General features: G+C 36.0%; 1 protein-coding gene across 3 annotated transcripts in view; it reads right to left on the reverse strand.

The window, feature by feature from the left end:
• Nucleotides 1-10,973: 10,973 nt before the first annotated feature.
• LOC126252725 (afadin-like) overlaps nt 10,974-14,750 on the reverse strand; it is a 96,829-nt gene continuing 93,052 nt past the window's right edge. For all 3 annotated transcript variants that reach the window (XM_049953637.1, XM_049953631.1, XM_049953645.1), the window contains one exon: nt 10,974-12,912. In XM_049953637.1, the coding sequence (XP_049809594.1) occupies nt 12,626-12,912 (287 nt within the window). In that variant the 3' untranslated portion in view covers nt 10,974-12,625. The remainder of the gene's footprint in view (nt 12,913-14,750) is intronic.

Raw genomic sequence — 14,750 nt, forward strand, 5'->3', positions numbered from 1 at the left:
AAACCTTGCACAAGCTCAAGCTACGAAGATTTTCTCAAATATCTTAATTGGGATAAAGAAGAATAACAGTAAAACAGAACAGCATGGGGCCATGCGTTGGGGCGGGGGGAGTCTCTTTAGAAATCCTTTACTCTTTCCTGGTCCCACATTAATAACATTTATAGAAAATTAAAAAGTTCAAGTTCTTTAAATTTGTGTGACATTCCTGCCCCGTTTGTTTCTCATTTCACTGATGGTAGGAAGACATCCTTTTTCTGTCACTTATTGTTAATAAATTTAACACATCTCAGCTTGGGTTCTTGACGCATGCTCAAGGGTGTGGGGAAATTTTGCCAGAATCAATGCAGTTCAGAAATCATCTAATCTTATTTGAGAATAATGCATACAGCATTTCAGAATTATGAATCTTGGTGATCCCATCAAATCCACCTTGAATAATAAGGAGTACCATCATCTTGAAAATGAAAAGGAATCCCCCCCACCCATGCACACAAGCAGAGAGAGGGAGCTCTGAAGAAGCAATTTGTACTGAAAGATTAGCAAATTATCACTCCTCTTCTTACCCCCTTTCCAGCAATTTTTACTGAAAGCTTAGCAAATCATCACTCCTCTCCTTTCCCCCTTTCCATTTGAGCCTATAAGCTGCTCACAACTGGTTCTATTTTCTGAGGGGTGTAGGTTTCTCTACTAATTTATTTATTACTTTGTTTAAATTCTATGTTATGTGGCTGAAAAAGCTGATTATAAAATTGTTAACCCTACTACATCTGTCTTCAGCATTACACTTGAGGAAACACTTGTGCTACAAGTACTTCTGAGAACAGACCAGGATTAACCCTTTGCCCTACCAGAAAACCAACTCTTGCTTCCAAGAAAGCCTCTTTGGCACTCATGAGAACACAGATTGTCATTTCAAGATATATTAGCAGCTTTATTCTTTGTACTAAAACTCAACTTAGGTTTCTGAAATCCAGAGAAGGAACAGTAAAAGGGAAAAACATTGCCACCCATTATGGATGTGTGGAAAGGAAATTATCATTTCTAATATTTTTCCCTCCTTTGTCTAAAACTACTACTTTCTTTATGTACTATTACTATTATACAGGAAATTTATCATCAACAATGTCTATCATGAAACTTTAATATCATGACAAATGATAAAGCAAGATATAGCAGTGCAATCATACCCACCGTTAACTTCAACTGATCAATAAGCATGTAACGGCTTTTCTTACATAAATTTCAACTTGCTTTGAAAAGGTTACCCTGCAGATTAATGACAAAAAGTATCAGTCAGAGAAAACTGTAATTTTATTTTTGTATCCTAGCTATATGACAGCTTGCTTCTACATGACTCAGGAACAAGTGAGGGAGGGGGCAAAGCAATCTTGGACTATGAAGTCATGCACAACAGCAAGGAAAAATTATGCAGAAATAAAAACAAACGAATAGAAATTATCTTATTACAAAGCAGACACATTCCATACATAAGAAGTTGTTTCAAAAATTAACTCAAAACCAGAAAAGCGGATTACCAAAGGTGGATTTCATTAAAAAAGTAATGAAAATATGTGACAACAATCAAATCAAATCAATTTAGAATTTATGCCCACTGTAAAGATGACACACACACACACACACACACACACACACACACACACAAGTAGGGACACTTCAAGCACACATGACCACTATCTCTGGCCACTCTGGTGGTGAGAGATACTGGTCTTGTGTCAGTGAGATGTGCCTGCTTGTGTGAATGTATGTTTTCCTTTCATTTGTGAAGAAGGCTTTGGCCTAAAGTTCAGTGTGGAACAGTATTTTCATTGTGCCTGTCTGCAACTCAATGTGTAGCAATCTACCCATTTCAAAGCTGTTGATATTCCAGACTGGACTTTCCATTAATCAACAAAGAATTTGATGCGCAAAACAAGACTGTATACTCATGGAAAAGATGAGGTAATAAATAAAATTTATTAGCAAGAATACTGAATCAAGAATTTTGAGGGCAATTAGTGCATCTAATCAAAGGGTTAAAAGATAGAAGAAGCTTTAGACTACCATAGCAAAAGCTTGTAAGCATGTTGTTAGTATTATTTTATACTAAAAGAAACTGACAGTTTTGCTTGTCATGTTGAAACTCTTGTTTGGTACGAACAATATAAGTGCCATGAATCTCTGATAAGTTGAAAAACTTCATTGCATTTCTTCAAATTTTACTTTGCAATATAAGCAGCACCTGAGAACAATTCAATCAAAAACTTTTCTGACTATGGATTATGAAGTGATTGTCCCAAAATTACAGTCTCTTCTATTATCTATGGACCTTATTTCAACATTGTACTGTAGCACAAATGTGCATATTAGCACATAACAGTGGAGCTTATTATGAATTCTACAGGCATTTATAGTTACATATATCAAACAATGTGAAGTATCATGCTTCAGCAGTACTATATAAAATAACCATCAATATTGACAATGCTACAAAGTACACATAAGAAAATCACTGAATGAACACTTTCAGTGACAAGTGCTTGTTTAGCCTGTAAAAGGGGCTAATGTTGAGATAAATAATCACCACTAAAAATTAATTCTTAGAAATTACATTTATAAATATCTCTATAAAAGATTACACAAAAAATAAGGTACTGTAAAAGACTACACAAAAAATAAGTTAGGTATCAGACTACCTATAACACAGAGTTATTCTCTAGCATCATAAGCTAAATGAAAGCTCACTGTTATAAAGCAGTCACTTATTTTACATCATTACAGTGCTTCCACTTTGAATGTCCACATATTAACACTGAAAAACTGAGATCTCTATTCCTCTTCAAAAGCCAGATGTATGAATGAGATTTTTTCTTACATAAACATTATTAAGTTTCCTGCTAAAGAAGCCCAGTGTCTTCTTAAACAATGTGAATAATGTGAGAATATCTCATTATACTGGAATTTCTCTGGTTTATGTTAGATAATTAACTGGTCATGTGCACATAAACATTGTTTCCTGTAATTTGACAGCAAGCTCCATCTTTCTTCCAACATGAAGCACTCAGCAGAACATGCCACTGTATCAGCTAATCATAAAACTTATATGTTTCCTTTTGGATACACTTCAATTTCTACATGCTCAATGTTCTGCACTGTCAACATATTACACAGTAAAAAGTCTGATTAAAGACCAATAATAATAAACAAAAGTACAACAAGTAAGAATGGAGGACAAACTGCATATTTTTGAAACATCTCAGTATTAAGCTGTTACAAAGTCATGAACTGAAATATTTGCTTCATACATATTCTCAAGAGAATCCAGAATTCACAAATGTGTTGGAGTTTGTGAGAGGCAATGCGATTTGTACACAAGATAACTCTGAATCAGTGATGCAACAACAAAATCCTGAAAACATACCAAATGCTTAAGTATTTTTACCTGTTTACTATACACACAATATAGCCTGACACTTTTCTGGCAGGGAACAAATCTTTGGAAGTCAGATGACTGTTAGCCACTACAGATTGTTACTAACCTTGGATAGTAAACAATGCACTGTACCACAAAATACAACACTGTAACAGGCTTTGTGAATGCAATGACTATTCCAGTGTGTACGTTGTTCCACAAGAAGGAAGCAGTGCCTTCTGTGCTCCCCACTCACCCTCCCCCACCACCACAAATCTCTCATCTCCTGCAGCGCCCCTGTGCTAGGTGGCAATCACATGCTGAAACTCCCAGCATCCCCTGCAAACATGCCAACTGATATTGTGCATACAGCAGTTATTGTTTGTCTCTTACTAGCTGTCATCATCCAAAGTAACTGTGTGTTAACAAAAATAAGATTTTTCTTAGAAACAGCTGCCATAAATTATGAATTTTAAATTAATGGTTACACTAGGGAGCCATGTCCAACTTTGTACCACAGTCATCTGTAGTTTGATGTTCATATTTTCTTGCTTTGCGTTAATATTTTCATATTTGTTTGTATTCTAATGCAGAGTACAGTGACATTTTTCACAACAAGAATATGCAGTACAATATGTCAGTGGCTCAATCAACTTATCCATATTTTACAGTTCCCAAGTATGTTACAAAGGTCATATAGCAGCATCAAAGTTATCTCTATGGAAAAACATAGTCAGAACTCAAATGGTTGCAGGAAATAGGTCCACAAATTCCATGAAACTAAATTTTTTGTAGCAGAAATAGCTTAGAGTTAAGTGCGTAATGGTCTTTTGTTTCTGTTGCATTACTGTTACTGATTACATACTCTGTTGTTATCAAAAATTGAAGGATGAGAAGTTAGAAAATATCAGTTTTTTTTTGTAGAAATTTGGATAAAGGTAGCAAAGATGAAAGTACTGTAAATGAGTATGTCATGCTATCTACACCAACCTATGCATTATAAAATAGGATCATTCTCAAGTAAACTACAATGTTATAAGTTGACTTTAGAATCATCTAACATTACTTTCTAACTAAATGTACTCAAAAGCTTAAATAAAAGAGTTAATACTTCCACTGCAAAAAAGTTACCATTTTAAAGTATCTTACCTAAAAGAAGGATATTTCTTAGAGATTAACATTTTTAAAATCACTGTGCTTGTACATTTCTGTGTTTAATTGTTGTACCTATGGCTGTATAATTCATTCTACAAAATAAAACTGAGAATCACAACAGTTCACACTGATTAATGTCCACATGCCAGGGAAGAATTGCCAATATGCACACAGGTTGCTCCAGTGTTGGCCTTGGGCCCATTCATGTGGTTATGCTCTACTGAAAATCCAGCACATCTACTCAATATAAATGCATGCAATAAGTAATAACATCATATATGCTATCCAGTCACACTATTTCATTCTCTATTGATCTTCTCACTAACTGTGCAGAGAACTTGTTAATGATTCACATATAAAGTATAAAACAAATCAATGGAATAAAATATGAACCAAGTATCAAACATTAATTTTCAAACTTCTCCAATGTTAGTCTAATATGTGGCCATACTCTGAAGATAATGTAAATGTACTGTAATTCCATGATTTAAAATTGAGAATGAGGTTTTCACTCTGCAGCGGAGTGTACGCTGATATGGAACTTCCTGGCAGATTAAAACTGTGTGCCAGACCGAGACTCGAACTCGGGTCCCGAGTTCAAGTCTCGGTCTGGCACACAGTTTTAATCTGCCGGGAAGTTTCATTAAAACTGAGCTGGAACAATATTTACACATGAACAAATGACTACTACTAAAGCACTTTTTGCATCAATAATATAATCTGTGCATCTGTTCCAATAAGTAAAATTTACTATTTGGTCTTGCTACAGCAATATAAGGTTTAATACTGAAGCTCATTTTAGCATTTAGTTTTCAGAGTATACAGCAGAAATACTCACATAAGAAACTTCCTAAATCATTATCACCGATTGTTTTACTAGTTATGTGATTTTCCACTGCAGTGTCAGATTTAAAAAGTATTACATCTTTAACTCCCATTCTGAATCTGCAAAATTACTCTTTGTTCCTAGCATTTTTTCCACGATGATTACACCCCTACTTCTCCTTGAAGTGCAGCTTCCATGATGCATATTACATGAATCATTCTTCATCTTACTAGACTCTTGTTATACTGCCAAAGCTTATCATTCACACTATTTCCATAAAATTGTTAGTATAATTTTCAAACAAATTTCTAAGGTTTCTGACTTTCCTGGTTTCCATTTCTCTGTCATGGTTTTCTGTACTAATTTGTTATAAACATAAAATAATGACCAAATACATTTCGAATTGACTAAATGCTATTCGTTTCATGTTTTCCACGTGTTCTACCTGAATGTATTTAACTCTGTTACATGATACAAATTTATTTATATTCCACTTCTTTACAAAAGCTCATTAACTTATCTTTCAGCTTCTGATCATTCATCCCTGTCACTGCTCCCATGATATTCATGTGTATTTTGACAGGTAGGCACTCTGAGACATTACTATAAGAACATTAACTGATGTAAAACACAGTCTGGAACAAAAACACATATAACCTACAGTTTTTACATGGTTATGAATCAGTTTTCGATGCATTAAGTCATTCAGTTGGAAACTGCTTTTAAAATCGATAAAATAATGCAGAACTCACCCAACTAAATGTATGAATTGCACTTTATATTTTTAAATTTGTTGATTTTGGATATTCTAGCAGTGACAGTTTCACAGGGCCACAAGAATGCACTGATAATGTTGATATCTTACCTAAATCAAAAGTCTGATAATGGAACAAATCTATTCAATCTGACCAATAGTTAACAGAGGTGAGAAGCACAGAATTTTTAAATACAAAACATAATGTTCAACAATGAAAAACCACATACAGTATATCACTACTGTTCAGAAGACAGAACTACTGTAAGGAGAAAATAACTAATAACTTGATTCTGTCTCTTCTGCAATAAATACACACATTCTGTCACCATTACTACATGACAATGCTTATACAACTATTGAGTCATAATGGAATGACATGCACCTGCTTCAAATGCAAAATTCCATTGCTCTAAGGAAGAGTTTAGCAAAGTCCCAAATATACAATATAAAAATATCCAAGAAGTATGGGACAACTATTTGCTTTAAAAATAGGTTATGAGTAATACTAAAGAACATGTAATGATACTACAGCATATTTTTAACATTTGTACTTTTCTGGGAACAATGCTATATGAGGTTACAAAAATGTAAGGCTCTGCAACACTGAACACAAGTGTGGATCTTTGATGTTTTGAAAAACCACTGAGACTGAACTTTATTGCATTTGTACCTGACTTGATACTCTGCAAATGGCACTGACTGAAGATCAAGTTCTGTTTCACAGACACACAGTAGTCCTATTTCTCTTTCTCCTCTTCTGTAAGTATTCATTCCATATTGTAAAATTTCATCCAAGCAAGAGTTTTAAATTTAAACTAACCTAAGAAACATCCCTTTTATTCAATAGAATTCAAGTACATGGGAAGACAAATTTGATACTTCAGAAGTACATCAATGACTTTTCTAGACTGTTTAAACAAAAACACTGTACATGCATTTTGAATTTCAACTGTAATAAAATGGCGGTAGAATCTCTCTCTCTCTCTCTCTCTCTCTCTCTCTCTCTCTAAAACACACACACACACACACACACACACACACACACACACACAAAGTGTCTTACGAAATATTTGCTAAAAACTAGATGGGAACAACAAAGGATGGTTAATCATGTAAATATAGACCTCTAGTGAACTGATAATACTGATAAGGTTTTGTGGGTGACACCTGAATGACATAGTAATATTGTTGTTAAATTTGTGTTTAAATGTGGAAATGCAGGTGCAGTGAAGACTTCTATAACAAAGGATGTGCACCCTACAAAGTTCAGACACACTCGACGGCGAGTTAAGAAAACTAAAACAAATTCATAGTCTCCAGCCTGTAGCTAAAAACAGCATAGGACTCAACCTTCACATGTTTAAAGAGGGCACTGTGGATATACAATGAAAATAGTGCCTTCCATGGCAATGGATTATGCACCAGTGACATCACAGGCAGTAGCACAGTAGCATGTGGCTGAACTAGGCTGAAATTTAAAACATTTTGAATAACTTCATGCCAATGAAAGACAAGAAAAACAATTAGAGAATGATCCAAGCACAACACACAAAACTTTCAAAAGGAGAAAGCACAAAAATGAAAATATTCTTCATGAAGTTTACATTTTGTGATAAAATATCTGGAAGTAGTGCCTCGTAAAAAAACTGAAAACTGACTTTCTTGCTCCGTGTATCACAGATCGTAATGATACAAGAAGTAATAGTATAAGGGTCTGTATCAACCTAAAGGCCAGATGTCACAATACACTGAAACAGAACATTTTGTAGAGAACAGTGACAGACTTCAACAAATTGCAAAGAAATGCTCTTCCAGATACTGTCAAATATTTCTCAAACTTTATTTATCTTTAGTTGCATGCAACATTTTCATATTGACAAAGATGTCAAGTACAAAAGCAAACTATTACAAGGTCAACAGCATTGGATAGCTGACATGAACACCTTTGATTCACAGTATATGATCAACTTGCAAGGGTCATAGAAAGGAGCAATGATGAACTGAAGATAGGACAACTGAAAATAACTGTTCTTTGAAAGAATATTATGCACCTTATGACTATGAATAAATGGAAGTTGGACAAAATGGGGTATATTGGTATTCAGCACTAATTTAAAGGATAAATTTTATTGATGACATTACATATACAACAGCATGGGAAAAAAGAAACATACAGCAAGTGAAAACCAAGTGACAAGGTACTCACAAAGCCATGTTAGACAATGTAGTAGTCTAATATCTTCCCTGAATATTTTCAACCAGAAATTAAATTTTTTTTTTAAAGGGGGAGGGGCAAATATCCAGGTACTGTGTCCTCTTGATTTTACGTTATAACTGTAATTTCTAAAACACGAAGTATGATGGTGGTGGTGGTGGTTGTTGGGATGTTTAAGGGGGACTAAACAGCTAAGGTCATCAGTCCCCCATTCCAAAAACAGGCGAGACATAAATGCACGAAGCAGGTAAAACCCCAAGGGGAAGGAGACTCCCCCCCCAGGCACTAAAAGAACACAAATGCGGTAACGAACACTACAGACACGAAGGGTACAGATGAACACCAGACAAAAAGAAACAGAAGAAAAAAGATGGCCGGAGACTGGTTGACTGACCACGACAACAAAAAAAGGGAAAGAGTCAACCAACCGACTACACACTAAAATCTGCAACCAAATATGAGAGACTTGAGGACAAGAGACACACAAAGGGAAAGGAGCAGGACCTCCCTAAATGGAACCATAAAAAGGACTTCCATGGATAAAATTTAAAACGTCATCAGCCATGGAGGCATTGTTGCTTAAAACCAAAGGCAAAGTGCCCGGGAGATTAAAAGACTGCTGGAGGGTGCGCAGTCGGGGACACTCCAATAAAATGTGGGCGACCGTCAGCCGGGACCCACACCGACACAGGGGGGGATCCTCCTGACGCAAAAGACGGCCGTGCGTCAGGTACGTACGGCCGATGCGGAGCCGACGCAGGATAACAGAGTCCCTGCGAGAAGCCCGCAGGGAGGAGCGCCACACATCAGTCGTCTCCTTAACAGCCCGCAGTTTATTCGGGGATGTCATGCCACACGAAGTATGAAACAAAAACTATAGTTAATCGCACTTCACAGAAAATTTATGGTCCTTTGAACTGATTGCCTTCACACCAAGTAGCATAAATGAAAAATCTGTGGAATATAAGATCACTGCATTTTAAAAGGTTAACTGGGAGAAGGGGGGTTGCAAACAACAGCCATTACGAGTAGAACAAGTGAGTGAAGACTAAGAACTACTTGCACTTTACACTCAATGCCCAAAAGCCTCACTGCATGTGCTGCACTGCAGTAATATTTTGTCGATTCAGTTCATTTTAAAATTTAGAACTTTTTATCACAATTGTGCAGTATTCTGTCTCTCTTCACTTGTTTCTTTCTTATGTAAGAACACTTAATTTTGAACACAGTGCAAATTTTTCCTCATTCCTTGAATTATTTCAGTTAATAAAAAAGGCTGTTAAAATTATACTGTTTTCCATTACTTTTGTTTAAACTATTTTAAAATTTTATGTATAACAAATTCTTCAGAAAACCATTTAATTCTTGTATTAAACGCATGGGTATTCAAAACAAAATAACATTAAAGACTTTAAAAATGTGGGCATTCTTTTCACTTTGAAATATCTACTGTAAGTGACTGGCAAGATTTTCACTAGATACAAATGATATGTACATGTAGATTTTTTGTTGGCAAGAACAATAAAATATAGGAACCACGAACAAGTAAGTGGAAAAGAAAGCCAAGAGATACAACAAAACAAAGAGATATTTGAACAAACTGCTGAATTACCCTTTCACATGTTACCCTAACTTTAATGACAACAATATTAAGTCCACTCAAATGCTCTTCTACACATATCAGAAACAGAGTAACTATGGAAGGCACTTTGTTGGTCTAATGTTTCCAGAAAAGTAGAGAGACAGACAGAAAACAAATATGCCAGCATTCAAACTTGCAAAAAAATTCAATTTTTGTTTCTAGTGTCACTGTATTCACATAGTTAAGGCTTTTATCCATTATATTATCTAGCAGCAACTATATATTGACGGCAACCTAAAGGAGCCAATAACAACAAACACACTTTTTTCCGACAGGGAGAGGTGTGCACACTACACAAACATACATAGTTCATCTGCAAATAGAAACAAAGGTACAGTTTGTCTATGCTAATCACACATACTTTTTAACACAAATACAAATATCCTGTCTGGCAGTCTGTGTATTTATTAGCTATATGTTTCCTTGCATGCAATGTACCTGTCATGCTTGAATGACAAATAAGGAAACTGCTCTATACAAAATAAAATAAGATTTGTCATGGTTTTCATTGCAGTCTCTTGTTGTACATAGTATGCCTCTTTTGAACCATATTTCCAGGAGCTAGGCACTTACTTTCTAGTCTTAAAGACTATTTTTATTTCCACATAGCTGTCTACAGTTCTTGAAAGTGTTTCAATTCCTGAAAGTTTAACATTTGGTACATATTTCCAAAACCATCACTGAATCTACTGGGATCATATTTCCTGGGCTAATCAAATATTACAGCACAGTCTATCAATTCTGATCATGTAATATAATGACCATAAGAGTACAAGTAACACACATAATTCCTGCCTATGAGCACTACAAGTATTCTGTCCTACCAATGTTTAAACGTACTTTTCTTTCTTAACTACGTCATAAAGGGCTACTTCTTTTAATATTATTATGTGGAGATTACACATTTAGCAATGATGGTGATATAAATAAATTTAAAATGATAAAGGATATAAATTACCATAATGCCTATGAAACACTAATATGAAAAACAAAATACCGAAGTAATTTTTCTCTTTTGCATATGCATACAACTGGGAAAAAAAATCATTAGCAGTAATATGATGATATAGTATGTGTTTATACTTTATAACACTGCTTCATATAACACAATTATCTTACACTAATTATTCAGAAAATATTCAGTTTCTTTACAATTTCTACACTGTAAATGAAGCAACATATGACTTCATTATTTTGTTGAGGTGCTAACTGTACCGAGCACGAACTATTTGCCACATTCAGATGATGGAGAAAGAGTTTTTTCAAGTTTCACACATCTTCAGTTCTATTTTTAATATACAGATGTTAATTACCACTACAGCTGAACTGAAGTAAAGAAAATCAGACTATTATAAAAAAAAAAGTATAGGAAAAGGCATGCTACCTCAACTCAACCTTACTCTAATTCACGTTTGTAGCTGCACACACAATGGATTCACAGGTCCTTACAAACTTAACTTTCCGTGACGAAGAACAATCTAATCCAGTTTTCATGTTTAACTCATTGCATATCCTGAACAACGTCACACTGTAGCACACTCAAACCATCTTCATTTCATCTCATCTCATAAAAGTTGTGCAAATGTGTGTAAAGATATGCATTACTCTGGTGACACTGCAGAAAACAGTCAAGAACTTTCCTACATCTGTTAACTAATTTAAACCTGTTGATTGCATAAATAAAACATACAAGAGGACACTGCAGTTCCATAAAAATTAGTTCTTCACATTTAGATGTTTATCCAGAGTCATACAGAACAAAAACTTTCTCAGCTTCCCTATTTCAAGAAAAAATTAAGCAAAATCTGATAATTCTGTACAACATTAGATGAATCAGACAAAATAACAAAGTGTCAATAATCTTATCACCTTATAGCCAATAATCTAATTAATTAAATCATGATTTACTTCATCACTCACTCAACAAACAAATTGGTATTTCTGTGATGGTTATTTGTCATTCTGTAGTTACTTCAACTTCTCTTCCTACTTGCTTCATAGGTACATCAACAGATCAACTTTCACAGAGGCTCAATTGCAACCCACACGACTCAATGGTGTTTGTTGGAAAAGAAGCTTTCTTCTGGTTACTGCTTGCCTTCTCACGTATAATTTATGAAACATTATTTTTTCTGTATATAATACTGCATAAACTGAGACTTCTTCACAAAAACAGGAAATGCCTCACACAAATGACACTAGTACAGTGTCATTTTATTGCATCACAATTTCTCATCATCATGGCAACAGTGTACTACTCATTCAAATTATTACTTTTGAAATACCTTCAAAATGAATCGCTTTTCACTGTAACCCACACATCACTATAAACCTGTAAATTCAACACTGACAGTGACTGTATTTTCAGTGGATTGCCTTTCAGTTTGTACTCACACCACACATACTGACAACTGCACCTGAGGGAGTCTTACATGCCTGCCTAAAAGGCAAGCATTTATACTCCTTGGTAGTATTAAACTGATGATCTCGTCAGGACAAACATTTTCAGCACATTAAGATACATGATTTTCAAAATCAATACTGTGTATGTGCCCAAAAACACTAACACGTGGTAGATGATATGAATTTCATATCATCCCTTTACATTCGTATGTTCAGAGCTAGTGTCGAGCCCGATGCTCTGCACGCAGTAGATCCAGCTCCAGCTGCAAGCGTTCCACATTGAGTCGGTGTAGTTCAGCATCTCTCTGCGCAGCTCGTGCTCGCTCTTCTGCAGCCCATGTTTCAGCATCCTCAGCAGCACGTCTCTCTGCCTCTGCTGCAGCTGCACGTGCAGCTGCTTCACGCAGACGGTAAGCATGCAGCTCCTCTTCTTGCCTTTCTCGACGACGGAGACGAGCTAGTCGTGCTGCAGTCTCTGCTTTACTTCTGGCACCTTCTGTGTCACCTGCAACACAGACAAATCACAAACTGACAAACCACAAATTAAAATATATGAAAAGGCAAACAGTACATATGACTAAGAAGTGAGAAGTTAAATCTTAAACCACAAATTTACATGCAAGACACCAACATGTGTCATTGATTCATAGGAGTATTATAATTATATTCTAAGAAAATAGGGCTCCATTATTAACTGACAAACTTCATTACAGTTCCACAGTGTTGATATAAAGAACAACCTAAGAAAATTGTTCTTCTTGATTCAATATAAGAAACTGTTTACATGCACAGTCACCTGCTACTGGTAGGATCTCAATTAAGAAACAGCTTGTCCAACACTAATGTAGAGATTAATATTGTTCAGACCACAAGAGCACTAACAATACCAACAAGGAAATGAATTAAGCACTTAAGCAAAAAAGAAATCTCTACTGAAGACCAACCATAATAAAGAAGAGAATCAGCTATAACACCTGACACACAGCATTAGCAGGAGAACAAACCATCTCACATGAACAACTGAGTTGCAATCGAAGTATTGCATGTATGTAACGTGAAAAAAACCAAAATCACATACAAATAATGTTGAAGGCCAAAGCTAGCAGCTGTTGACATTACATTTGAGATAAATTTAAAGTTATATTTTAAAAGATAGAAACTGCTGTAATACAGCACTATGAAGACACAAATTACACATTAACTCCTCAATCAATATGAGGCTCAGTTGCTTGACTGGATAAACTGAAAAGCTAACAAAAGTGTTCCGAAGAGTATTGAGAAAGGGGATCAGAGCAAGAAAACACAAACCACAAAAGCTGATAGCCTGGTGCAACACCTTTTTTTTTTTTTTTTTTTTTTTTGAGAGAGAGAGAGAGAGAGTTTATTTGATGAGTATAAACTACCCTCATACACAATATTATATTCTACCCTGGATTTCTATTGATGTGGTAGTTCTATGACATGTAGGAAAATAGCAGAAAGGTCGGGGAAGAAGGCCAGTGTTCACTCTGTCTGCTTGCCGGAGGGTCTCATCCGAGATGTGGAGGAGGAGGCCCTGCCGGCAGCGATAGAGTGCACCCGACTGCAAATTGTTGCTCATGTCGGCACAAATGACTCCTGCTGTCTGGATTCAGAGGTCATCCTCAGTTCATACAGGTGGTTGGCAGAGTTGGTGAAGGCGAAAAGCCTTGCTCACGGGGTAGAATCTGAGCTATTTGTAGTGTCGTTCCCAGAACTGATCGCGGTCCTCTGGTTTGGAGCCGAGTGGAAGGCTTAAACCAGAGGCTCTGACGATTCTGCTGAGATCTGGGGTGCGAATTTCTTGACCTCCACTATCGGGTGGAGAAATGTAGGGTCCCCCTGAATAGGTCAGGCGTGCAGTACACGCAGGAAGTGGCTACAAGGGTAGCGGAGTATGTGTGAAGTGCACATGTGGGTGTTTTAGGTTCGAGAATTCCCTCCCTAGGCCAAACAAGACGCCTCCTGAGACGTGACAAGGTAGCAATAGGCAAAACGCAACAGGGAATGACAGTATTGATGTGGTAATAGTAAACTGCAGGAGTGTCTATAGAAAGTTCCCAGAACTGCTCTCATTAATAAATGTTCACAATGCCCACATAGTACTAGGGACAGAAAGTTGGCAGAAACCAGAAGTAAACAGTAATGAAATTCTAAACTCAGATTGGAATGTATACCGCAGAGACAGGCTGGAAAGTGAAAGGGAAGGCATGTTTATAGCGATAAAAAGTGCAATAGTATCGAAGGAAATTGACAGAGACCCGAAATGTGAAATAATTTGGGTGAAGGTCACAGTTAAAGCAGGCTCAAACATGGTAATTGGAT

Source organism: Schistocerca nitens, chromosome 1 (assembly GCF_023898315.1).
Source record: "Schistocerca nitens isolate TAMUIC-IGC-003100 chromosome 1, iqSchNite1.1, whole genome shotgun sequence".
Classification (NCBI taxonomy): Eukaryota; Metazoa; Arthropoda; class Insecta; order Orthoptera; family Acrididae; genus Schistocerca; species Schistocerca nitens.